This window comes from Aethalodelphis obliquidens, unplaced genomic scaffold (genome assembly GCF_003676395.1).
Source record: "Aethalodelphis obliquidens isolate GAN/ISIS:26980383/991018 unplaced genomic scaffold, ASM367639v1 scaffold2, whole genome shotgun sequence".
In the NCBI taxonomy this organism is placed as follows: domain Eukaryota; kingdom Metazoa; phylum Chordata; class Mammalia; order Artiodactyla; family Delphinidae; genus Aethalodelphis; species Aethalodelphis obliquidens.
The window spans coordinates 85,652,236-85,677,483 of NW_020837946.1; the positions used below are offsets into that span (position 1 = coordinate 85,652,236).

At 38.1% G+C, this 25,248-nt stretch overlaps 1 protein-coding gene across 10 annotated transcripts in view; it reads left to right on the top strand.

The window, feature by feature from the left end:
- Positions 1–25,248, top strand: part of QTMAN (queuosine-tRNA mannosyltransferase) — a 338,670-nt gene that overhangs the window by 300,183 nt on the left and 13,239 nt on the right. For 4 of the 10 annotated variants that reach the window (XM_027131848.1, XM_027131879.1, XM_027131840.1 and 1 more), the window contains 2 exons: positions 2,457–2,527; positions 3,231–3,322. In XM_027131848.1, coding sequence (XP_026987649.1) covers positions 2,457–2,527; positions 3,231–3,322 — 163 coding nt within the window. Of the gene's footprint in view, positions 1–2,456; positions 2,528–3,230; positions 3,323–8,366; positions 9,497–17,184; positions 17,577–25,248 lie in introns of those variants that run through there. The other 6 variants (XM_027131822.1, XM_027131812.1, XM_027131828.1 and 3 more) reach the window with 5 other exon arrangements.

A 25,248-nucleotide genomic window follows, 5' to 3' on the forward strand; every position in this document is an offset into this window, starting at 1 on the left:
TACTCTCCTCCGGTGTCACTTATAATTGTAACTTCTTATTTTTTAATAATGAGGGATTTTTTTTTCTCCTTGCATCACACAAAAAAGTGCTGTCGATAATTAGCAGTCTTCTGTTATTAGTAGACTCAGGTGTCACAACTGTGTCTCATCCTCATTACAGTAAAAAATTTCACCTATCAGATTCATTATTGCTAGATAATGCGACTGAGAGCCTTTGCAGGCCCTCCAGAAAAGTAATTCAGCCAAGCAAAATTATCAGCTAATTATATTTAGAATCAAAAGCCCAACAACTATTTGCAGATAAATTGTATGAATTGAAGTGAATAGATCTGAATATTAAGATTCATAGATTTAGCAGATGATTTGTTAATTGGAATAAAAAGGTCATTTGCTAGTCATTTTAACAATAGATCAATTGGAACCCTATTTATTATTTAACTGGTAGTGCATAAGAATTGAAATGATGAATAATTGTATTACTGTCATGAGATGATAATTTTCTTCAAAATAACAAAATATGAGAAACTTAGAAGGAATTTTATAAATTTCTTTTAAAATATTGTGGCAAATTTAATATATTTTAAAACACAGTCTTGATATAAATAATGTGTATAATAAGGTTTAATATTTTAGAGGTCAAAATTATAACCAAAAATGGTGATTGTTTTTTTTCTTGATGAATTAGAAATATAACCACGAAGAAGATAATTTACAAATAAAAGTTGGAATCCAAATTTGTAAATTTTTTTTCTTCCTAAATCAAATAATGCCATTCCTCTCTCACTGTATTTTAATTAGCAGAGGTTTTTTTGGAAATGGCAGAGTACATGCTCATACGATGACTCAAAATGTAACTTGGCCTGCAGTTTTCTTTCGGGGAACAGAACACTCTAATTCAAATCCATTATTAAAAAGCAGATAACGTGCACTTTCTGAAATGCCTGTGACTTCACTCTTTTGATTTTATATAATTATAAGAGAATGTTCATATGTATTTGCTTTTCGATTGGCAAAGCATTTTAAAACTGAGTGTCTTCAGATAAAGTGCATATTTTCTTTTTGTTCATAAAGAATATCCCCAGTTTATGTGCTCAAAACTTTTGTGAATGTTTTATAATGCAGTCACAGTGCACAGTTTTATAGCTGTGCTTATGATAAGAATTTCTATACATACCCTATTTATGTAAAAAAGAATATTAGATATTAGTTTGGATTTTGAAATTAATCATTGGTAACTAGATCCTGTGCCTTTCCACTGTGTTATCTGGTAACTGCTAGCAGTTCTTAAGCAAAACTTTGAACTCAGTGTTTTTCCAAACTTTGCAGCTCAAAGTAAATACTTTTCATTTAAACTAATTTCAGTTATAAAATAGGGAAAACATCACCCACTTAAAAACAGCTTAAATTGCATGTACTTTGTCGCTGTAAATAAACAAGGTAAACATTGACATAACTTCAAACTATTCTTGGGTTGAAAAAAATCTGCAGTTCAAAATAAAATTCTGCCTTTGGTCAACATTTTGGATGCAATTCAAAGTTTCTCATAAAATAAACATATTTTAAAGAGTGTTTTGAATTTCACTGCATAATTCCTAGCCAACAGAAATTACAGTGGTATCTTTAAGGTTTATTGTATGTCAGATCAATAGCCATTATGCAGGGCTAACACAGCCATCAAGATGCAATACCTTTCTTGTACTTAACCCTTACCGCTATGACATGAAGAAAAACTTCCTATAGGTAGGTGGTCCCTGGGGAAATCCTCTCACAAAGTGAAACTTTCTTGTTTCTTTGTTTAATAATAGCAGTATTCTTTTTGGATAAAATGGAAAATGAGCTGAATTTTGAGTCAAGAAAGCAAAATATTCATTAAGGTAATCTTCATGAGAGTTTTTCAGTAAAAGGGGGGAATAGTTCTATATCCTGCCTAATAAGTAACTATTCTGAAGCTTTAGCTTAAAATGAAAATGCCCCATCACAACAGATTGTAAATTTTTTTCTGATGCTTTTAAAAGTGCCTCGATGATTTCTACAGCTACAGTGTTAAAGTATTTGCTATTTTATTTAAACATTTTGAAAAATGAACATTCTGGGGCTTTGCAGCATTATTAAGAAAAGCTGTCCATACTTTACCATGTTGTTACATGTGTTTATCTGCTGATTATAAAATGTGTTAAACAGTATTTTAAAAACAAAAAAAAAAAATGCAGAGCTGCGCTTTGATTAATTCAGTGAACAAAACATATGCTGTTGGTTCTGTTCTATGAAATTCATATATGATTAATAAAATCTTTTAAAAGAGCAACTTTGGCTTTTCGGATTGTACTGCCGACCATATTCTTCATCCCAGTTAACTCTGGGCTCATACTGTTAACTTAGACAAACAAAACCACTTTCTGGTTCTGATGGTAATGTCTTTTTAATATATTTTTATCCTCTTCCTAAAATTTCTTTAGGTTGGAAGCTGTGTATTGTGGTTGTTACCCACTCTGTCCCAAAGATTTGGTTTATCCCGAAATATTTCCAGGTAGCTACTTTAATGTACTTTCGTCTTTGTTGAGATTTAATACATGATTCATGCTAAATTAGAAAGTTTGAAAATAAACTTAGGCAGGAGCAATTGTTTATTTGGCAAGTCAACATGTTAGTGTTAAGGAAAATTTTATGTGTTTTAATACATTAGAGTAAGCTTATATTTACCATCTGTTCTTTTAAGATAACAAAAAAGCAAGTTTTCAAATAGCATTCTTCATTGTTAGCATACACATCCCATAATGATGGATTTTTATAAGCAGGTCAGTGTTGCTGCAATTGCTTACAAATTTTTTTTTAATGATATACACAGAGAAAAACGGAGGACTGAAAGTCACACCAAATTATTTCAACAATTGACTAGTTAATAATATGCAACTGTTGTACAGGGTACATACGGCTGTCGTACTAGTTCTTCGAAAAAATTCTCATCACTAAATATATCACATATGCATTGTGTTACATTAGAATAATGTATTTTAATCACCCAAAGGAGATGTCTAAACAGCACAACTACACAGTCTTATTTAGCATTAAACATCCTTGTGAGCTGAGGTAACCTTATAAAATCATGCTTAAATAATGTAAAACACGAGGCGGCACAGAGCAATATGCATTTTTAATTAGTAAAGTGACTAATATCAAGTGTGTGCTTTGAGGTTTTTGTTTCATTAAAAATGTATCTGTTTTTCCTGCAGCTGAATATCTGTATTCTACACCTGAACAGCTTTCAAAAAGGCTCCAGAATTTCTGCAAGAGACCAGATATTGTAAGAAAACATCTCTATAAGGTAGTTATTGAGAAGAGATTTACGTGGTATAAATGCCATATTGAAGTACAAAGAAAAATCTTAAAAAAAAAAGACATTTAATTAACATACTAATGTTTAAAGGAAACATGCTAGGGAGGGATATTAGTTGTTACACTAACAAGGATTAATTAAACTGGATGCTAGTTGTATTAACCTAGGCCTTATGAAATACGTGCACTTAATGCACAGTACATGCTTTTTTTTTTATTTATTGTTTTCTAAGATGACTGTCCTTTACATTTAGCCCCAAGAGGCTTATAAAAATGAACCTGGATTAATGTAACTCATTAGTTTAAAAGGAAGTAAAGGAAAGATTCTACAATTATACTAATGAGGATAAGCCTTTCTTCCCATCAGAATGAAATCTTCAGTCCTCAAAAATTCAGGTGAATGACATTCATGAAGTTTGGTGTTCATTTTTTTAACTACTTTGAAGATGATTTTCAAAGAATCAAATGTTTCCTTTGTCCAGTTTAGTAAAATTACATAAAAACCCTCAGTTTGTTTAGAATTAGACTCTCAGTATCCTCTCTGAATGACAAAGGCAAAAGGAAAAGAGTTTAAATAGCATCATCATTCAGTTCCCTCATTCATTATCTCTTTTCCCTTGTTTGAATCAAGAATTTTACATTGTTGAAATAACAACACAAAGAGACCCTACTAAAAGTCTAAGTAATTGAACTGGGACAAATCTGCTTTATGAGTTTTGAAGGTGGCTCTAGGCCATGAGTAATATACCTTTTTATATTCTTTGAATGTAGCAACTTCATTTTACATAAATCCAGTATAGTTTACAATCTAGCAGTTTTATAATCCAGCATATTTTAATTTTCCTGTGTTAATATATAACCTTCCTACATGAAATACAGTTCGCTGCCTTTTTTCTCTCCTTTCCCTTGTCATGGCCTAAAATACATATTTACATAGTGATACATCAAAACATGACTCTGTTTCTGCAGGAAACAGTTAAACTTCAAGAAAAAGGGAGAGAACCAAAAATGCAATTTAACACCCAATTTCAAGCTCATTATCTTTCATTGTCTATTAACTTGGCAATGGTTCAGAAGGTAGCTCATAATAGTTTAAAATGCTGACTGAACAGTTCCAGGCTTCAGTATTACTCCTTCAGTCAATACGATTGTATCGTATACATGGGAAGCTTCAAAGAGAAAACAGACTTCCAAGGTTTACATCCAGATTTCCTAATTTTGAAAGTTCAGTCGTGGTCTTGTTTGTGTAAAATATTAATTTAGTAGTTTCCCACGTGACAGACTATCAAAATGTGCAGATTATGAAAGTGAAGAGATAGAATAATATGTATTAACACAAGTGGATTCATTTTCTACATATGACACAAAGCTATTTTCAATGAGTTTACCGTTGAATTATTGATTTTTTTTTCCTTCTGGTGAATTTTTGGGCAACATTTTTTTCAGTTTTATTGAGATATAATTGACATACTGCACTGTATAAGTTTAAGGTGTGCAGCGTAATGACAGACATATATCGTGAAATGATTACCACCGCAAGTCTTAGTTATCATCCATCACCACATATCGGTACAAAAAAGGGGGCAGGAAGGAATGTTTTTACCTTGTGATGAAAATGGTGAAGCATTGATAATTGTATTTCCACCATCAAAATTTATCCGTTTTTAATTTGGCTTTCAGGTAGGCCTTATTATTCCCTGTTATTTTGCATCTGCAAATCTTTAACCATTTCAAAAATTACTGCAACAGGTTGCTTTTAGTTACAATAAAAAACAGATCTCCAGTTGAAATATTTTAATACAGCTATTGCCGTAACATAGCTATAATTATTTATTTTACCAACAACTTCTGGAAAAACTTTGAAAGAATGTCAGCTTAGTGGTATGCTGTTAATATACCAAATTGTTCCTCCTATAGCTTAAAAGATAGCCTATACATTAAATGTTTTTTCATGTTACTATGGTTTACATATATTTTTAGTCCACGCATCCTAAAATGGTCCAGCTCAAAGTTTTATAAATTAGTGTTTCACGCATAAGCATTTATAAGAATATATATATGTAATTCCTTTTACATACTTTTTACCATGGATGTTTTTTTCTTATAAATCTATTATACACTTTAATATATGTCCTCATTCATAGGTTTTGATGACATAATATCCAAAAATTCATCTCAAAAATTAATAAATTAGTCCAAGAAATAGAAGTAATCAAGAGCTTTATAATGCAATTGTCAGGACAAACTGGTAGAAATCACAGGAAGGACCACAGATCTAGTTGGGTTGTTGTAATAAGATTTAGAGCTAAAACAGAAAAAGAATGCCTGCTAAAACTTTATAATTAAGATATAATAAGTTACACTATTTTTTTACCTTGTGCTTTATAAATATAAACATATCAGGTAACATTTGCCCTCACTAAATACCAGAGAATTATTTCCCCCAAGGCAGCTTTTTGCCTACTTCTCTTATGCAATGGAAGAGACTTTTGTGTATACTATAAAGAGAGTGTTGGGGGGTTTTTTTAGATTTGTTCCCTTGGACAGTGCTGTTTTGCTTTTAAAAACATATGCTTCTAAGATCTAAAAGGATAGAATGTCACTGAATTCTTTAATTTGCTCCTTTTACATTTTTACACCTTACTCTCTTTTTCTGTTGTTAAAAGTTTACATTTTAAAATCATCTCAACTACTTACCATGTAGAGTTCACTTTAGGATAGGATTTTTCATATGGATTCACACTTAGAAATTTAATGACTAGAATAAGGCTACTAACACTTGGCTCTCTTCTCACTTGAGACATTATACTTTCAATATGAGTGAGAGTTTGGGGGCTATAACTTGAAGCAGGATTTGAAACAGAATGCTAGTAACTGAAAAGCAGAAACAGAATTTGATACTTTTTTTTTCTTAAAGTGACTCTTCCTACTACAGAACTCTGTGCCCATGACTTCTCACCTGAAATGGTTTCAGACTTGAAATGTTTAAATTCCTCACGTGCGTGCAAGTGTGTTCCCTTTATCTCTCCCTCTCTTTTGCTCTCTCTCTCTCTCTCTCTCTTTCACACACACACACACATTTTTCTTAAAATATTTAAAGAAATACATGCAGAAACTGTTTCTTAATTATTTTAAAAACCATGTTCTGAATTTTTAAAAATCTAAAGCCATTTCTTAAAAAGTTTGCCACTAGGCTCAACCGTTGACTGCAGCTTTCTTGTACTTTCAGGACGCGTCCTTTTCTGAGTAGGTTAGACCCATTAGCCAAACACTTGCCACAGAGATAAAGTAGGTTTCACTTCATCTGGAATAGGGAGCTCTTTGATGACTCCTAAACCAAACTTGAACACAAGATTCGAGAAGTAATCATAAAGTAATCAGCCAAGGATTAACTTCTTACACTAACATCGGGCTTCCTTTTACAACCGAAGTAAGTCTAATACCGGGAAGTTGTAATTTTTGGCTCATTTTGACTATGAGAATTTACTTCCCGAAAGTTCCCAACAATTATTTGAGATCGGTACTTTGTGCTTTTAGAGAAACTTTGATCATTATATTTTTAAATGCTTTAGAAGAAAATTTATGTTCACCCCCTTGTTACTGGTATTGAAAAATAGCACAAGAGTACAAGTGGGGCAGTTGTATAAAATATATACTGCCCAGACTAACAGAATAGATTTTCATTCCCACGCTATGTTTCATTTAGTTTTATTTACAAATTGAGAGATATTCTGTGTGGGAAAAAAAAGAGATGCCATCCTTCCTTTGCTTTACGAGGGTAAACTGTAGTTTCTTAAGTTTTTTCAGATGATAGCAGCTGATTTTTATTTTGTTCTCCTCTTCAAGTTCTTCAACATTCCAGAAACCTTTATAACCTGCTGTTATTTGGAGGAGAGGGCAGTTTTCAGATTTCTGCCTAAAAGTGATTCCAAACAATGCTTAAGCTTACAATTCAGACTCAGTGCCCAGAAAAGCCATTTGTGGTTTTGTCTTAATTATATCAGGCTATATCTCCCCGAACTACAGCCAAGCCACTTTAAGGTTCCTTCAAGAGACTGGTCACTTTATAGCCCCCTTTTAATTTGAGTTTCTACTCTAGGTGTGAATAAGGTGGTACTCACTAGTATTAACACGCCTCCAAAGTCATTACTTTTTTCCTTAAAAATGAACAGTTAAAAGCTCGTGATGTTTTTAGAACTTCTAAAATCTCTCATTTGCACCAGCACAATTTAAGGCACATTCTCAGTCTCCATCTCCCTCCCTCCCCACTACTCTTCCCTCTCTCTTTCTTCACGTCTTTCCTTGATTTTGTTTTGGCTTGGTTTTTCCTTGATTTGTTTAAATAAAATAAAAGCAAAAACTCTTTAGCACAATAGATATACTCGGGGTGATTAAGATCAGTTAGAGGTTTTGGCTGCTTCTTTTTCTCTGCTACTAATCTGTAGCCTGGCTGTAGGTGAACTTCTTGGCCTCTATATGATTCATCTGTAAACTTGGAAGAATTCTTTTTTCCTTAATTTTTAATAGCATTTTCCCCCTGAGGCCCTGCTATAATGAAATAATGAATATAAACCCGTTTGTAAACTTGAAGTGCTTTATAATTTCCATGTAACAGTAATGGCATTTCTCTTGTGCCTTCACCACTTAAAAGTAAAATTCACATCCGCAAAAACGTGTATTAAGAGTGTTGTGTATCTTATGTTTATAAAAGTTAAAAGTTGGATGATAAACTTCTAATAGCTGTCATCCATAACATAAACCAGGAAATATGTGTGCAGTCAAATGTACCCATTTGCAAAAAAAAAGGGGGTAGGCAGCTTTCCCCAATGATTGGAAATACAGTTACACTTTAAACCAATCAGAAACTGGGATTTCCTGAGGTGATGAAACTCGAGAACCATTTACTTGGTGGCTTTTTGAAGTCTAATTGATATAAATTATGCAGATTTGCAATATGAATTTTCAGCATGCTTTAGTCTTTCGGGTCGTTAATGCTTCCTCATTGCTTTCTCTTCTCTCCCTCCCCCTTACAGGGTGAAATAGCTCCTTTTTCTTGGGCAGCCCTACACGGTAAATTCAGGTCTCTGCTTACAGCAGAACCTAGGGAAGATTTGTGACAGATGGGGCTAAGTCACAAACTTGCAGCCTAAGGCAGAATCTGTAGAACTTTCCAGAGTGTGCCCATATTTACCTGATCAGAGAGAAAAGAAAATCTGCAGAGGAAGCTGAGCCTGGCTGCTTGTCATAGCTGACACAGAGCCATCTGCCACAAACCTGTGGCAGCTTCAGATCTCCAATCCCTGCCACCACCCCAACTCAAATTAAATACAGATTCCTAGAGACGTTATGATGGTTACACATGTCCTCGGCATCACATGGAGGAGACTGTTCAAAAAAAATATGTGGCCTGTTGTATAACCGCACTCATGTATCCCATATGTGATGCCACATTGAATTTCCGGTTGAATCCGTTTTTATCCTTTGTACTGGATGACATGGTGCCTGAATTCTTTCTTTTTGCCGACACGATGGCAGCCAAACTACAGCTTCAAACACTCTCACTTGGCTGGGTTTCTACCTAGGTTGCCAGGTTATCATCGGAGCCTTCTTGTGTCCTCAAAGGGCCACAGGGTCTGAAAGGAGGCTCAGAATGCTACCAACTAATTGGGCAGCCATCTCAGAAATGTTTGTGGGCAAAGGTCTGCTTTAGCACTTTTCTTTTAGCAAATTAATGACTCCCTGGCACAGGGGTTTTTAAGTGAAGGTATTAATAAGGGGTCTGGCAGGTATTCCCATGATTCACAGAGTTACATTTGCATTTAATTTATCTTAAAGAAAAGTTGCAAGATAAACAGCTGTAATTCAGACAAACATGGGAAATACACTAAGTGGGGCCATCTCATCCATAAAATGAACACTGAGATACTTGTTTTAATTTTTTTCCAGGGATAAAAATAGGGAAACTAAAATACTTCTAACAAAACCAGTAATTTTGATATAAATATCCATCAAAAGTATTTGCATCCAGCTACAAATATAATCTTTTCAAGATAAATCACTTATGATTCCAATAGTCAAGCTGCTCTATTTGTTGATGTCAAGATGTTTTGAATGGCTAGATTGTAAAATAAATTTTTAATAAAGTGCCCACTGCAATTTTTAATTAACATATCTCATTTCAGTGTAAGGTGTGTACATCCATCTGTATGTTTCTCACTGAACACTTTCCTTGTGTCAGAGACAACGAATACAATTGTTTCTTTTCCGGATGAACAAGGATCTGTTTTGCAAATGTTTGTAAGATATTATGACATTTCCAAGATTTTCTTTGCATTCTGGAAAGCAGGAGGTAAACATTTGTAGTCATTAAGGTAGAGTCTGTTGATAAACCATCTTCTGTTTACTGGCAGGTAAATTGTAACTTTCCTAGCTTTTGAAATGAATAACTTCTCTAAGCTGTAGAGTGAGAAGCGGCCAGGGAGAGGGGGATAGACAAGGGCCAAGCCTGGCTCTCTGGCTTTCAGAAGGATTGAGTGGTCTAGCAGGCATCCGAGATAGAGTGGGCACTGGTTCAAAAGTCTAGTAGGGCCCATTTCACAGGTGCCAAAAGCGTAAGCAGGAAATAGATCAAGGTCAGGGGGCCAGAGAGAGTCCTCTGGATAGAGGCAGACTTGCAGGTCAGAGAAAGCAGCAGTTCAAGGCCCATGAGGTCAGGGAATTTAAAAGCAGGAAGAACGGGCTTCCCTGGTGGCACAGTGGTTGAGAATCCGCCTGCCGATGCAGGGGACGCGGGTTCGTGCCCTGGTCCGAAAGGATCCCATGTGCCGCGGAGCGGCTGGGCCCGTGAGCCATGGTCGCTGGGCCTGCGCGTCCGGAGCCTGTGCTCTTTAACGGGAGAGGCCACAGCAGTGAGAGGCCCGCGTACCGCAAAATAAAGAAATAAATAAATAAAAATAAAAGCAGGAAGAGTAAGAAGCAGGAACAACAAGCTCTGTCTTTGCACACAGTGAGAGCCATATGTGTGATGGACATCACAGCACTAGCCTTGAGTCCTCCTCCCGCTTTTGAGAAGGCACTGAACAAATTACCCCCAACCCATAAACAAAGAGCTCAGGAATTATTTGAGAAGTCCCTTCTGGTCTGAGACTGTGGAACTCGGAATCTATCAGTTATGCTCCTTTTGAGTGGAAAAGTTAAGATATAAATATGCCTAAGAGGTTCTTAAGACTATTCTCCTGCGCAGGGTTTATCATCTAAAGAGATGCTTCAGTTAGAAAGGTGCCCTATCATAGATGATGTCTCTCAAACAATATTACATGCTCACGGCCAAGAAACAGTGCTTAGTTTACTATGTTTTACTATCCTGCAAATAATGAGCTCACATTTTACAGTGAACAAGATATTACATGCACAACTATCCATATATGTTTTTCTCACTAAGTGATGGGAAGACAGCATGAATTACTGTTCAGATAGTGCATTGAAAACATTTAAATATTTGCCTGATTCTGGCAAACAAAATATTGCAAGTTACCTGTGTATGGAGGGTTTTTTTCCTACACCCATAAACTCAAATCAAATTTTGTCTTTAGCTGTGCCCAGCATTACTTCTGGAATAAAACTTTACATGAAAGTGGTCACTTCTTAAAACCATGCTGTCGGGTTTGGTATTAGTGCAAAAAAGCAATAAAAAGTTTTGTAAATGTGTAATTCTTAACATTTGAAAAGATAACTGTATCTATGTATGTGCGTGTATGCTTCTCAACAGCCATGACATGGTGGCATGGAGGGTTATTAAGTAAGTTATCCCATATTTTGTTGAAGTCAGAGGATAATCAACGGTACAAGTTGACTAGTTCCTGTTTCCCTTGCTTTCACTAAAGAGAGCAAACAGTCCCTTTGTTTCTTATTTTTAGTATGGTTGTTGAAAAAAAAATTTTTTTTTGAGCATTCAATTCTGTTCATTTTATTCTTTTTAAATTAATCATTAAACCAATTTTAATCTTAAATGTCTTTAGAAGTCCGCCCATTATCAACCTTGATACAATGTCCAGAATGCTTGCCCTGAATTTACCTAATCTGTGTTTCTGGCTAGGTGTTTCTATAATAAATAGAAGAGCATCTAGTTCTTAACTTACTCATTTATACCAGGTTAATCAGGAATAGGTCAAAAGACCTCTCCCCAAATGGTCCTGGTTTAACAAGCATCCTTCAAATACGGTTGAGTTTAAATGCCCTGCTCTAGCTCTCCGTTCTTCAGACATGCCACATAAAGATGGCAGCACAATCAGTAAGTCAGTGGAAACTCAGCCATAGAGGACTGCACAGATTCATTTCAACACCTTGAAATGCATCTGGAAGCAAAGATTTCATTTTATGTTGAAGGTGTTAATTATATTTGATATTTTTAAAAGTAAAATCTGTTTTTGAGAAAGCATCTGCTACCCAGAAATATTATGAGCCACAAAAAAATTTTCATTTAAGTCTCAAGATACTTTCTGTGGGTGATAGAATCAGTTTTCAAATGATAGTCCATGCTGTATTTTAATGTTGACATATTCTATGAGAGATATTCATATTCCTCTATTGACTATTGACAAGTATCACCCTGAGTGCCTTTCTGTTTCAGTGGAAAGCTGGAGAACATGTTTCATTTTAAAACTTGAATTCAGATACAGGACAACTGATGCTTCAATAACGTGCCCTCCCTTCGAAGTTATTCATTAAGATGTAATTGGGAAAGTTTAAAAACATGCAACAATTCTACATGATGCTCAAAGACATGTACATATGTGATTAAAGTATAACAAAAAACCTGGGAATTAACACCAAATTTACAATAATGATTAAGTCAGAGGAGTGATGGTGGGAAGACCAGACATATAACTGGGAGAGGTGTGCTTACTGTACAGTTAATCTTAAGCTGGGTCATAGCACACAAAGGTTTATTTCTACCCTTTATGACTTTTTACATGTCTTAAATGTTATTATTGGATATACCTTTTGATAGGAGCTATAGATACTTTGGTCACCATGTATAATATAAGAGCTCTAAATACTTTGCTACCGCACCATTCTTAACATTTCTAGACTCTAAACTATTGATGGGGTCAGAAAACCATTTTTCTCCAGGCAGTGAAAGAAACTGCCCTAACCGCCAGTTTTGCATGAGAAGAGTTTCCTCTGCTTATTTGGAGCCAAGGACCTAACCTTGACCCTGAAACAAACCATACCTAGGAAGAAAAACTTGACTGTCTGTGGGTTCCTTTTTCCTGGGGCTGCTGGTCACCATTTCTAACTAATGCCTGTGGCGTTATAAATATAAGATGGAAAACTATAGCTCAACAAACTCCCTTTTGAAGAGTAAAGAGAGGAAGATGTAGGAAGTTGTTATATCAGCCTGTCTTTTTTTATCTTGAAAAATTCAGAGCTCTGTGGTAGGGCACAGAGCTGTCTGAGCTGCTAACCGCTCAGCCCACTTCCTGTACTGTTACCTGTCCCCTTTCCTCTTTAAGACACAAGACTTTCATTGCCATGAAAGGACTCCTCCTAGTATCTTCAGGATGCCCTAGCTGCATTTGAGTTACGTATGACCTCAGGATCCCCACTCATCCTCTGGCCCATTTTCCTAAATTGGAATTAGGGGTCAGTACCTTCAGGGGTCCTCCCATCACTTATCACCACTTTAGTGATTCCTTATCCTCTCCCATATCTCTGTGGTAATGACTTTCAACCCTAGGGACAGGTTCATCTTGTTCCCATAAACTGATATAAAGAACTGATGTCTCCTGAGAGATAATCTAAAATGTTTACTGTGCTATCAGTTACTGCATTTAAATAGCAGACCTAAGATGGAGCGCTGGAAGATGTGATTTCTCCTAGAAGTACTTATGTAACACTTTTCTCGAGAATTTGAAGCCCTTTATATTTGAAAATGTAATGTTTTGTCATCATTTCACAAGCGAGAAAATTAAGGCATCGTATTAAGGCTTATTTAAGAGCCAGACTGCCTTATAGAAACAGAAAGATGTTTTGTATAAGTCTTTCCCTGCATGGGATAGTGTCATGGTCACCCACCTGTCTTTCAGGAAGCACGAAGTTCAGTGCTTGTGACTCACTGGGAACCCCTGGTTCCCTACTGTTTCTCCCCTCACCAGGTAGGAGAGTGCAAAGTGCAGCAGGGGGTGGCCCACGCAGTTGGTTATAGAAGGCGAACGAGAGGTCCTGTGGTGTTGCTGATATTTTAAGTGCTTTTATGTTTTTAAATTTTTATTTATTTACTTTTATACAGCAGGTTCTTATTAGTTATCTATTTTATACATATTAGTGTATACATGTCAATCCCAATCTCCCAATTGATCCCACCATTAAGTGTTTTTATTATGACCATTATTATGCCTGTAGGGAGTCTTTGGGTCTCTACATCCATCCCAGGCCCCTGCCACTCCCTGTGGCCTTACACCCTGCTGGACTTATACATCACATAAATTTCCTGGCCCTGCTGGTAAGCATTTATTTTGTAACATCCCCATTTTAGCTGTGGGGAAACTGAGGGCTCAGGTGAGGTTGAGTTGCTCTGGGTCCCATGGTGGGTCTAGAACTCAGCCTCTTTCAGGAGGTTGTGGTCAATTCAACGGGTCAAGACCATCCCTTAAAGGAGGGGAAGAGGAACATATCTGGCTGTCCATCTTTTCCCCCTTCCCTCCTTCTCCTGCTTCTCGGTATACTATCAGAAGAAATATAGATGAAGATGTTGCTAGTACCTGACTATAGATTTATTTCATGTTCCTCCTGGCCTGGCTGCATTTGTAGTCTAAGTAACCATGAGAAGAGGAATGCAAAAGGATTGATTCCTGGTCCTAAAATCTCAGACTTTGCGGTACCTGTGATGTTTCTGAACAGCTGAGTCTTCTTTATTGCCTTTCGCATCATACAAGGAGAAGTTGCCTATCAGATAGATAGAAGGCTGGCCCTTTATCCAAAAGGCAGCCCCCATGATCTCGCCCGGTGCAAGGGGCCTAGGGCAGAGGGAGCAGGTGGCATCAGTGGCAGAAGCACCTTTAATTGTGCAACATAGGGCTTGCTTCCTCTCATCCCAGATAGTAACCCAGAAATTACATCCTGAAACTTATTTCCCTAGAAAGAAAAGGAAGGGGAGGGATAACTTAAAAAGGAGATACTTCTAATATGGTATTAGACTGTAATTCATAGGGAAATTTATGCCTGAGATATGAATTTCTGAAAATAGGGGTTTTTTTAAAAAAGGAAACACTGACACATCCTTAATTATAGAGTAATAAATACCAATGGTATATTATCTTCTGATATTTCCTTACACAGATATCAAAGCGTGCAGCTGTTTTTGAAAACTGATAATCAAGTACAATATAAATATATTACATCTTGAGCTTACAGCACACCCTTCAACTAAGCAGCCTCATGGAGCACTTAACAGTGAGAAAGAGAGCTGCTTAGAGTAGAAACCTAACTGAACAAATTAGCCTTGAATTGTAACTTAAGAATCATAGTCAAACCAAAACGCCTGTCCTTGCCAGGAAAGGCATTCCAAAGGCAAAGAGCACGCCAAGTAAAAAGGCTTTGCTTCGGGATTATGGAGGCAGTTCTCAAAAGCCAGCACAACTTAATGATCAATCAGAAAAATACAGAGCAGTAACTTCACAACGAAGGATGCATAAAAATTGTACAAAGCATTAATAGTGGAATGGGGAGGGAGAATGGGATTTTAACAGAAAGTATTAAGGTCTTAGAAAACTATATTTATTACTTTCCGTCCAGGTAGCAAAAAGAAAGAGAGAGAGAGACAAACGTGGTCAAAGAAAAGTACATGGACAAATGCGGGGGGGTAGGAAAGGAAATGAAGGTTAAACAAGGCCAATATGATTCAGAATGAAAGGGAGGGAGGAAAGTCTGAGGAGCCAGCTGCGTGCCTAAATGTTACATTAAGAAGAGCTGAAATTGAGAGGGGGAGGTCTGGGTATTCAACTAAGTGGATTACTGTCTTCTTCCTGGGGTGTCTGAAGTTGCAGAGTTTAATTTATTTGGTACAGGATTTTATTGTGAAATTCTTAACGGGGGTGGGGGATAAATAGGGACAATTATAAACACTTAGAAAGTAGAAAAGGGGAACATGTAATGCTTTTCGTAAATCTAACTATAATAAACATAGGGTTTGAAGCTACGGACACAGGTAAATGGTCAAAAAATATTTAGTCCATAATAGTAGAACTTAAAGGAAATGTAGACAAAACTTAAAAGACCAAAAAAAAAAAAATTAATAACCACATAGATGTGTGAAGCCAAGGATTTTGAGTGACTTAGGGGCTAGTTTTATTGCCGCTCTCCTTTCTCCACCCATTTAAAAAAATAAATCATAACTCTGGCATTTAGAAACCTAGTCATGAACATCATTTATTAATATGAACTCAATCCTGTGCTGTTCTTTTGGTGGGTGGTAAAAACACGAACTAACAAAACTGGCCTAAAACGACAGCGGGATGATCCTCTCAAAACACTGGAAAGCTACAGGGAAAGAAAAACTCCTAATTTGCTCTTTCACCTTCTTTATTTTACTGAAGGAGAAAGTCAAAATGTGGAGTGGGTGTGGCTAAATCCGACTAGATGCTGAGGGAGATTTTAAAAGATTTTCCTAAATATGTACCAGAAGGGGGGAGGGCTTGCAACTTAGTGTGATTTACAGCAATTTATTAATCTGCTCATCTACTACCACATCTGGGGAAGGTAGCAAATAAGGAAGGCTCTCTGCCTTCTGCAGTGGAAGAGACTAGAGCAGAAACTGTAATTGTGTTCCCTGAGTGTAACGCTGCCGTCATCTGGCTGGTAACCAGTCCACAGACTTACTCGTTCAGGCATTTGTCTGGCCAATAATGTAAGAATCATTTAAACTGAAAATATGGATCAGGATGTATTTAAGAATTACTGATATGCAGCTATTAATCTTGAATGCAAATAGCATTATTTGGGGTGTGGGCAAATCAGTTAACTGGAACCACATGGAAAAGCACTTCAAATTTTTTTTAAATGCTGTGGGGAAAATGGCACTTGTGGAAAAGTTACAAATAGAAGACAGAAAAATATCTACAAAGAGAAAGGGTGGTAAAATGACTAAGCAAGGTGGTCTTGTCGCCTCCAACCTGCTGCATCAGTTGTATCAGTAAACACATTACTAACAAAGCCAAATTCCTCTATTTCTCAAGCTGACCCAGCAGCAAGAGGAAGAAAACACAGAAAAGTGCAATGCCTGGTGCCTCAGGGTGACCCTCAAAGGTCATGTCTCTAATTTGTGTTAGAAATTGAGGGCACAGAACTAGAGGTTTGTGATGGTCACAGAGTGGACTTCGGCTTCTGAACACTTTTCTACCCCCTGTGAAGAATTTAGGACGTCATGGAGTTGAACTGGAGTCTTAAATCCCAGGGACACGGTGGAAAATTGTTTTGTGATCATAATGAATTAAGAGAAAGGGCATCAACGCATACATCTCTCCTTTTTCCTCCAGAGCCCAGAACCATGAGGGACCTTGTGCTCTCTGGTGCTTGCAGCTATGTTCCCTGGCTTTCAATCGGCTTGGCTTTTCCTCTGTATTTCTAATGCTGTGATATCGGGCCAGAAAAAAATGGAATCTACAGAATTGCAAAACAAAATGTGCGAGTGTGTGTGCGCGCGCGCGTGCGCGAGGTAGTTCACTGAAGATAATGAATTGCAACACTATAAACACCAAATATTAAAACTTAAAAATGTGTAAGTAATTAAGTTCTTAGGAAGCAAAATCTACTCGAACGGAGTAGTTACAGTCCTTTTTTTTTTTTTGTAAGAGGTTCCCCAGACTTCTGGGTGCATCACCAAACTGTCCTCCTACTCGACGAGGAGCGAGAAGCGAGCAGCTGCGATTTGGCCCAACGCACCACCTACCCAGAGTCACTACCTAATGTATTTTACATTTCCACTGTTAATAAAGGTGGGGGGGGGGCGGGTAGACAGGCCTTCTTCCCCCCAGCATTCTGTGTTTCCTTTTGTCGCTGCCGTCAGCTGACACATGGAAAATGTGGTGCACGGTTTCGCTTGCCTTTAATCTGTAATTAAGGATTCCTTGTCTGGGGCTGGCTACCTCTTTGCTCCTTGCCTCCCTGCCTCTCAGGTCTTCCGCCTTCGGTCGGGTTTGGCCCCGCGCCGCAGGCTGGGTGCTCGGGTGGCCCGACTGGGCCGCGGGCAGAGGGGCGGCGGCGGGGCGCGGGGGCCTCGGCCGGAAGAAGCGGTCGCCTGCCCGAAAGCGCGCGCCCCGGCGCCCGCCCTGCTCGCCCTGCTCGCCCCGAGCGTCGGGGCAGCGGCGCCAGAGCCTCCGAGAGCGCGAAGGGCTGGCCGAGGGTCCGGCGGGTCCAGGGTCTGCGGGCGCTCGCCGCGCAACCTCTCCCCGGGGCCGATGTGCCCGAGCTCCGGTCCTCGGCGGCGCTCGCCCTCAGTGCCCCGCTCGATCCCGGCCAAAGCGCGTGGAGATAGTTCTACACCTCTCTCGGCGAGAGAAAACGGGACGCAGGGGGACGTCGAGGTCACGGAGTCCTCACCGAGCCCCCACGGCGGCGCTTGAGCCCAGAACCGAGAGCCAGAGGAGCCCCGAGGCCGCGGGGCGCGTCCCAGGCGGCGGGGCCGAGCGAGCCCCGGGCGACCGCCGCGCTCGCGCTCACAACTCGCTCGGGCTCCCGGGCAAAGCCGCGCCGGCACGCGTACGCCGGCGCGCTCACAGTCCGACACGCGCACACTGTCACGCACACACGCGGGCACGCACCCCGGCACGCGCGCACCGACACTCACATGCTGACACACGCACACGTGGCGGATGGCCCAGTGCTGCCCTGGCTCCCTCGCGCCGGGCTTGACTGGTCCCCCTCCGCACCTCCGGGAAGGCGGCGTAGCCCTGGCGGGCAGAACTCTTCTCTGTTCGTCTAAGTATTTTATTGTACTTGGTTCCTTGAGTCGGCCAGTCTCATACCTCAGTGAGAGAATCCGACAAAGATGAAGCAAAAAGAATGATTTCTCTCCCCGCTGTCCTTTTTAAAGAATGTAACTTAAGCAAAAACAGAGAAGGGAGTGGGGATGGGCTCGGGAACTCTCCAGGCAGGGATTCCGGCTATTAATTTTAAAATACTCCTCTTCGAATCTCTCATATATTCAGACGTGTGATTTCAATCCCACTGCCAGCCCTCAGGTCGCCTTTCTTTTCACTTCGTACCTGTGTTTTGGATTGCAAACTGTTTCTCCTCCTGACCACCAATTGTTTATTTAGAAGGCGCGAAGAGGGTGGGGGACAGAGAGGTTAAGCAGTGTTTGGGTAGGAGAATATCTAGAAGTATCACATTGATTTCCAAAAAAACGTGGGAAAACGTTTAATATCATTTTGAGGCATCTATGTTTTTAAAAGGACCTCCTTCCCGCCAGTATTACTATTTATCATTAGGTATTTATTTGCATATACACATTTAAAACTGTATGTTTAAGAGAAAAATGCCTTTTGTTCTTGGTTTCAGCAGAGCCCTTTCCTTTTCTGTCCATCTAAGTTGTAGCATACTTTCCTCTCTTTCCCACCAATAGAGATTGTACGCTAAAGTGGTGCACTCCAATGACCAAATATAAGAAACCTTAGCCTGGAGTGTTGGTGACCATCGCTGGCACCTATCACTCAAGATTTTACCCCCTCTGGTTTGAAATGGTCCTCAAACTGTAGACCTGAACGTAGAGGTTGGTTGATTGATTGTTTAAAATGTGAGAAGAGCAGTCCAGGAGTAAACCGAGGTAGGGGAAGGTGGCCTCCCTAAGCCCAGCCTTGGAAGCTAGAACAAGAACACTTGGGAAGTGCATTGAGAAGAGAATGTCTCTAAACAATGATAATCAGGGCTTTCAAAAACCATAAAACAGATTGAAATATCTGATTTATTATTTATACATCCCAGGACAACTTTGCAAATCTGAGAATAGTGTTTGAAAACCGAGTGCCTTCTATTTTGTACATCAACTCAGCAGATGTGTCTCCCTTCCAAAATGTGGCCAAAGGGTTAAAACTGTAATTTTAGAAAGGAATCTCAGTAAATGACCTTAAGATCTGATACATTTCCTTTTCTTTCTGGCAATAATCTCCCCCAAAGAAAAAAATACATACTTATTGATATAATGATAATGTTTCTCATTCTGAGTAGAAGTGTCAGAATGATTCCCGTTTGTGGAAGTGTTTTCAAAACTGCGAGTACACTTTCACTACTATGAGAACTGATGAGCCAATGAAGGGGAACTTCTTTTAACTCCGTAATAGCAGGTTATACAGTAAATGAACAATGATGGTCAAATAGCCAATTATGATATAAATATCCGTTGTTTACAGAGAGGTGTTAAATGAGCCTTTGGAGTACAAAGGATTAGACCCATCTAAGCTACCATTTGTTCTTCAACCCATCATGTCTTCCCTTAAAAAGGCCAGTGCCATCGTAGGTAATATGCACACAGAACATACTTCTCTGTGTTGATTTTAGTTTGCTTTATTTCAATGCACACTGTTGTTTACTTTTTAAAATTTAAATAAATGTCAGCATTGTATAATTTCTATGTTAACAAAGCAGTGAGCAAAATCCCTTGTATGTTTATAAAATATTATTGTTTAATTCACATAGTTTAGAAATTCCAAATGTTGAGAATAGGAAGGAGGCCAAATACCATCTGTTTATAACTATGATGCATCGTAATATGTGTACTTTTAAAAGGAGTTTGGTCAATCATGCCACTAATTTATCTGCTCGGAATATGTTGAAGATTTAAAATGTAATTTACAGGATTACTTTTAGTGCGTTGCATCCAACTGTGAGTTGTAAAGAAATCGGTCTCTTCTGTTTTTCTCAAATTAATCATGTAACAACCCCAATTAATGGGGGCTGTTAAATGTGTCGCTTTTTGCTTAGCTCCAGAATTCTTCTAACTTTGGCTCAGTCTACCTTCTTGATGTTGATAAAAACTCCAAGGACAAATGAAACAAAACACTCCTAGTTGTGTCTTTCTGCCAGGAGATAGTCACTTAGAATGGGAGGCAGGGTATGATAGCTAATAATTAGCTAGCATCAGCTCTGAGAAATTACCTGTGAAACGCCCTTTGGTACTGGGTTGAAAAACAACATTTGACGTTCTCTGTTTTAAAATAGTAAATGCTTGTCCCCAAGATTTCTGATTTAACTCACCTTTTATTTCAAATGCATCTAAATGCATACCATGAAACAAAGGGAGTACATTTACCTGCAATAGATGAGCAGGTTTGGGGTTTTATTTTTAAGTTAGAAACTCAAGTTTAGTGCGAAATTCCTTACTTTGCAAACTGGACAAATTCAGCAACAGGGCCTTCAATTCAGGGCAGACATAGTGTCGAAGTCCAGAGGTGGCTTTAGGGTCTCCCATCAGGGGGTCTCTTTCTCAAGAAGGAGGAACTAAAAACTCTCATGTCCTGAAAAAGGTTTGGAAAATGTGATAAAAAACGTTGATTGGCAAATGATAGTTCCTAGACTGATTTTTAGCAAGGTCAAATCAGTAGAAAGCTACACCTTGAAATGCTTTTATAGACAAACACCTGCAGAAATATCAAAACACTCTCCCAGTCACCTGTGGGTGTTGTGGGTCCTTTACTTCTCAGTTTTTTCAACGGGCGCTGTGTACAGCAGCTTCTTTGTCCATTAAGCAATATCTGTTTTCTCAAACATTTTAGTTTTAGCAGCTTCCTCTAAAATTCTATCAACCTAGATTATTTACTTACACATAATTAAGAACATGAAGAGTCCCTTTTCCAAGTAAACAAGCTGAACTATATATACTTTTTAAAAAATCTAATTGTGACATTTTTTAAATCTGGATTTTTTTTTTCCTTTCTGGTCGGATTTTTTTCCCCAAAAAATGAACCCACTGGGTCTTTATGTTATAGAGATATGCTCAGGCTTGGTTTCCTTTGAGTTGCAATAGGAAAATGCCAGACTCTTTTTTTTCCTAAGTAATTGCTGAAGTGTAGAGAGTAGAAGAGAGAGTACAAAACAGAAAGAAATGTGAGGGATACAGAAGAAAGAAATTGGAGAAGGTGGAGGGGAAGGGAGATGAGAGAAGCAAAAGATGTAACTGGGATAAAAGAAGCTTATCAAACAGAGCTTTCAAAATTGCTTTGACTGGCCTAAGACATAATAAAATCATCATCATTTCCAAATAAAACCTAGATTGTTGCATTGAGATATTCAACAGCTATGGGAAACTCTTAAGTGAACCTTGATTGATACTTGTGGACCAGTTTTTCCATTCAAGCCCAACTTTTTTTTTTTTTTTTTTTTTTTTTTTGGCTGAAGCCAGGCCCTCGGCAGTGAGAGCACAGAGTCCTAACCACTGAACTGCCAGGGAATTCCGTCAAGCCTAACATTTTTAAGAGAAACTTATATTTGATATCCGTATCTGCACTAGGAGGTGGGGAAGGAGGAGTAGAGACATTCTTTGCTTTTAAAGCATTTTTGATATAGAAGTAAGCCATACATACACAAAATAAGACTATGTATAATGCATTGTTATATGTTACCTACTGTCGGAGTAAAAATAAAGAAGATTTTAAATAGAGGAATTATTCAGAAATGCTTTCCTTCCGAGTACCTTGGCTAGCAGTTAAATTCTAAACCAGTTAAGCAAGTCTTTAAATGTATAAACCCTTTGGAATCCCTAAGTCTAATGAATTGCAGTAGATATATAATTGAGATTGAAATTGGCATGTAGGTGTGCATTTCATGTTTCCTTTGGAGCTGACTTAGTACCATGGCAACAAGCCACATATGCACATAAGTCGTTGTATAGTCATGCTATCTTGATGACCAAAATCACTTTATAAAATATACTTTAATAAGTTACTACAGAGCCTTGAAGTTAAGCCATATAATTTAACCAATACTCAGTGGGCATTTCTAGGTATCATATATAAATTGGGTAAACGATAAAAAGAAAAGCATTAAGAGTAAGAAAACGTATGGGGAAACTGTTTGCTTCTTCCAATTAATCTAAAGCACGCCAGAAGGTTTTCTCATTTTGTTTTTTATGAAGAATTACTGACCCAAAGAAAAGTCAAATGAGGACTACAACTAAACAATAAAAGCAACAATAACAACAACAAATAAAAACATTGCTTTTTTTAGGAGAGAAATATGAAAAGTAGTAAATTACCCATTTTAAGAATTAAGAAGAAAAGACATAAAATTTAATACACACAGTAAATAATAAATATTCTTCTCGTTTCATATGATGGCTAATTAAGAAAAAAAGCCCATGTGGAAAATTTGCAAGAGAGACAAATATAATAAGGTAATTAACTCTTTGCTCCTTCAGCCTTAAAGGAGAAAGAGCAGAGTAAGATTTCTTAAGTTTGAACCTGCAGCAACCTCAGAGATCAAATCTGCCTCTGCAAGAGAAATAGAAGGATTCCAGTAGCGCTCCATCTCAAGTCAAGTCTTGTTATTGGCCCCACTCTGACCTTGGCGCCCCAAAGTTTCAGTCCCCAGGTTCTTTGCTCTTTGATTGAATTCCTGCCTTTTATCACAGACAGTCAGCAGCTTCGTTCTCATGGACCTTCAGCGATGGAATTCACTATCTGGTATTCGTTCTCTTACATTTGGGTAGTCCTTGATAGTTGAGGATGTACTTTTTCATCCATCATCTAATTTAGTCTTGCTAATACCCTTCTGATATAGGTAAACCATAGCTTTAATCCCAGACTTCAGAAGCAACTCAAAATCGTACTGCTAGTACATTGGAGAGTTGGGACTAGCAGCCGTATCACACGGTACCCGGTTTCCCCCTTTCCTTCAGACTGGACTTCATACTTTGTTCTTCATTTGAATTATGGGCGTAAGAATCAATTACAGTCACTGCCTTTGTATTGGGTGGAGAGAAGAAGGAAAAGAAGGAGCAGTAACAGAAGGAGGATGGGGAAGAAGAAAAAGAAAGGAAGAGAAAAAACAAAACAATCCCCACAGGTTTTTCTGTGAAATGGGGAAGAATAAATCTTTAAATTGCCCCCCTTCTGCTTACAGAGGTTGGTAAAGAGAGAAGCACATCCTAAAATTTGTATCATGTAAAGAAAAAACTAATTCCAAGCTATTCCAATGCTTTGTGTTTTAAAGGATAGAAACCCATTGACAGAGCTCTTTAATGAGTTCTTGGCTATGCAGGCGTAGGCCACAAGGTTGATTTTGAGTACAAGATGGAGAAATATTCTGTTTATGAAATTAAAGGAATTTGGGGAAATTGAAAAAAAAAAACCTGGTAGAGAGGAAAAGAAAATAGTCATAGGATGGAGAGACATGAGCTAGAATTTAACATATGCAGCAACAAATTCCCCATGGTGGGATATAGTTGATTATTAATTTTTTTTTATTAGATGGGTATATTACACTTAGTTCTCAGCTTATACTCCAATGTAATCTCCATCTGTAACCCCAAAACTCCACTGAAAATCTGAGACACAAAACTGGCTTGATTTATTTCCACATTTGGGGAATGAAGGCATAGACAAGGCAGACGAGAGTGACATTGCAGAAGGCATGATTTAAAATAAAGACGTAGAATGTTATGGAAGCAGGAAATAAGGACAGAAGATGATTAGGAGAAGTGGAAGCCCCCAAGAATTAATACTAAGAAACAAGAAAACCCGTAATACAGGAGATCTTGGGAAAAACCAGCTAATTTGTTGATGTTGTAGACACTTGATATTTTTGGCTGTTCAGCATCTACCTAACCTTGTATTAGAATCTAAAGTCCGATTTGAGGAATTAATTCTTTCTTACTGAATATAATCAAGCCTAGGAATTGAAACTTGCTTTGAAGAGAGGAACAAAAAGACAACACTGGAATTCAGTTCACCTGACCTAGCGCAGCCCAACCAGACTGTTTTCACCAAAAGGCAGCTGTTATTGGGTTCTGCTTCCTAACCTCCACAGCTTCTGGGGCTCCACCCAATCCCAAGCGCAGATGTCCAGCCTCCCTTTGATATGGTTCTCTATCCCTGGGATTCTGTCAGTTGCAGAGAAACAGAAAAACCTGGCTCAGCTGAGTTGCTCTGGGGAAATTATCATTTCAGAAACAAGAAATGTGGATGTAGAGTGACTGCCTCATCCCACTCTTTCATCCTGATATGTTAGCTTCTCGTTGGCTATCCTCTTATGTTCACAAGAAGGCTACAGAAATCCAGTCATCACATCTTCACCACATCCCTCTTTTCAGACACAGGAGAAGGGATTTTTCTTTCTTGCTTGGGTCTCTTTCTGCAAGTAAGGAAAGCTTTTCCCAGAAGCCCATTAGGAGAATTTCCCACACATCTCATATAAGCATAAACTGGTAGCAGGGATGGAAATGGCTTCTATTCAGTTAAGACCTAACTTGGAGCCATATGAGTGAGGGATAATTAGAGCCATGAACAAAACTAGTGTGCGGTTCACAAAGATAAGAGGGAGGAGATGACTGTTGGGTCAGTAAAACATACTTCTTCCAATAAATACATTTATGTCTTATTTATTCAGATTTGTTCTCTGCGGCTTGCAAAGAATTCTAATTAATACACTTGGTTACAGCTACCACTGGGATTATTTAAATTGTAGATAGCTTTCTATATATATATACATATATATGTATACATATATATATGACTTTCTTTTACTTTCAAAGTTCTTTTCTTTTTTTGTTCTGTTTTTATGTACGTGAAAGAATGAGTTGGATTTTAGAACTGTATTTTTTAATCTTCTCCATGTCCAGCATTTATTGATCATGACTTTAATTTCCCAGTAATAATTTCCCCCCAAATCTCTAATGTCTCATTTTTACATTTATTCATACATTCC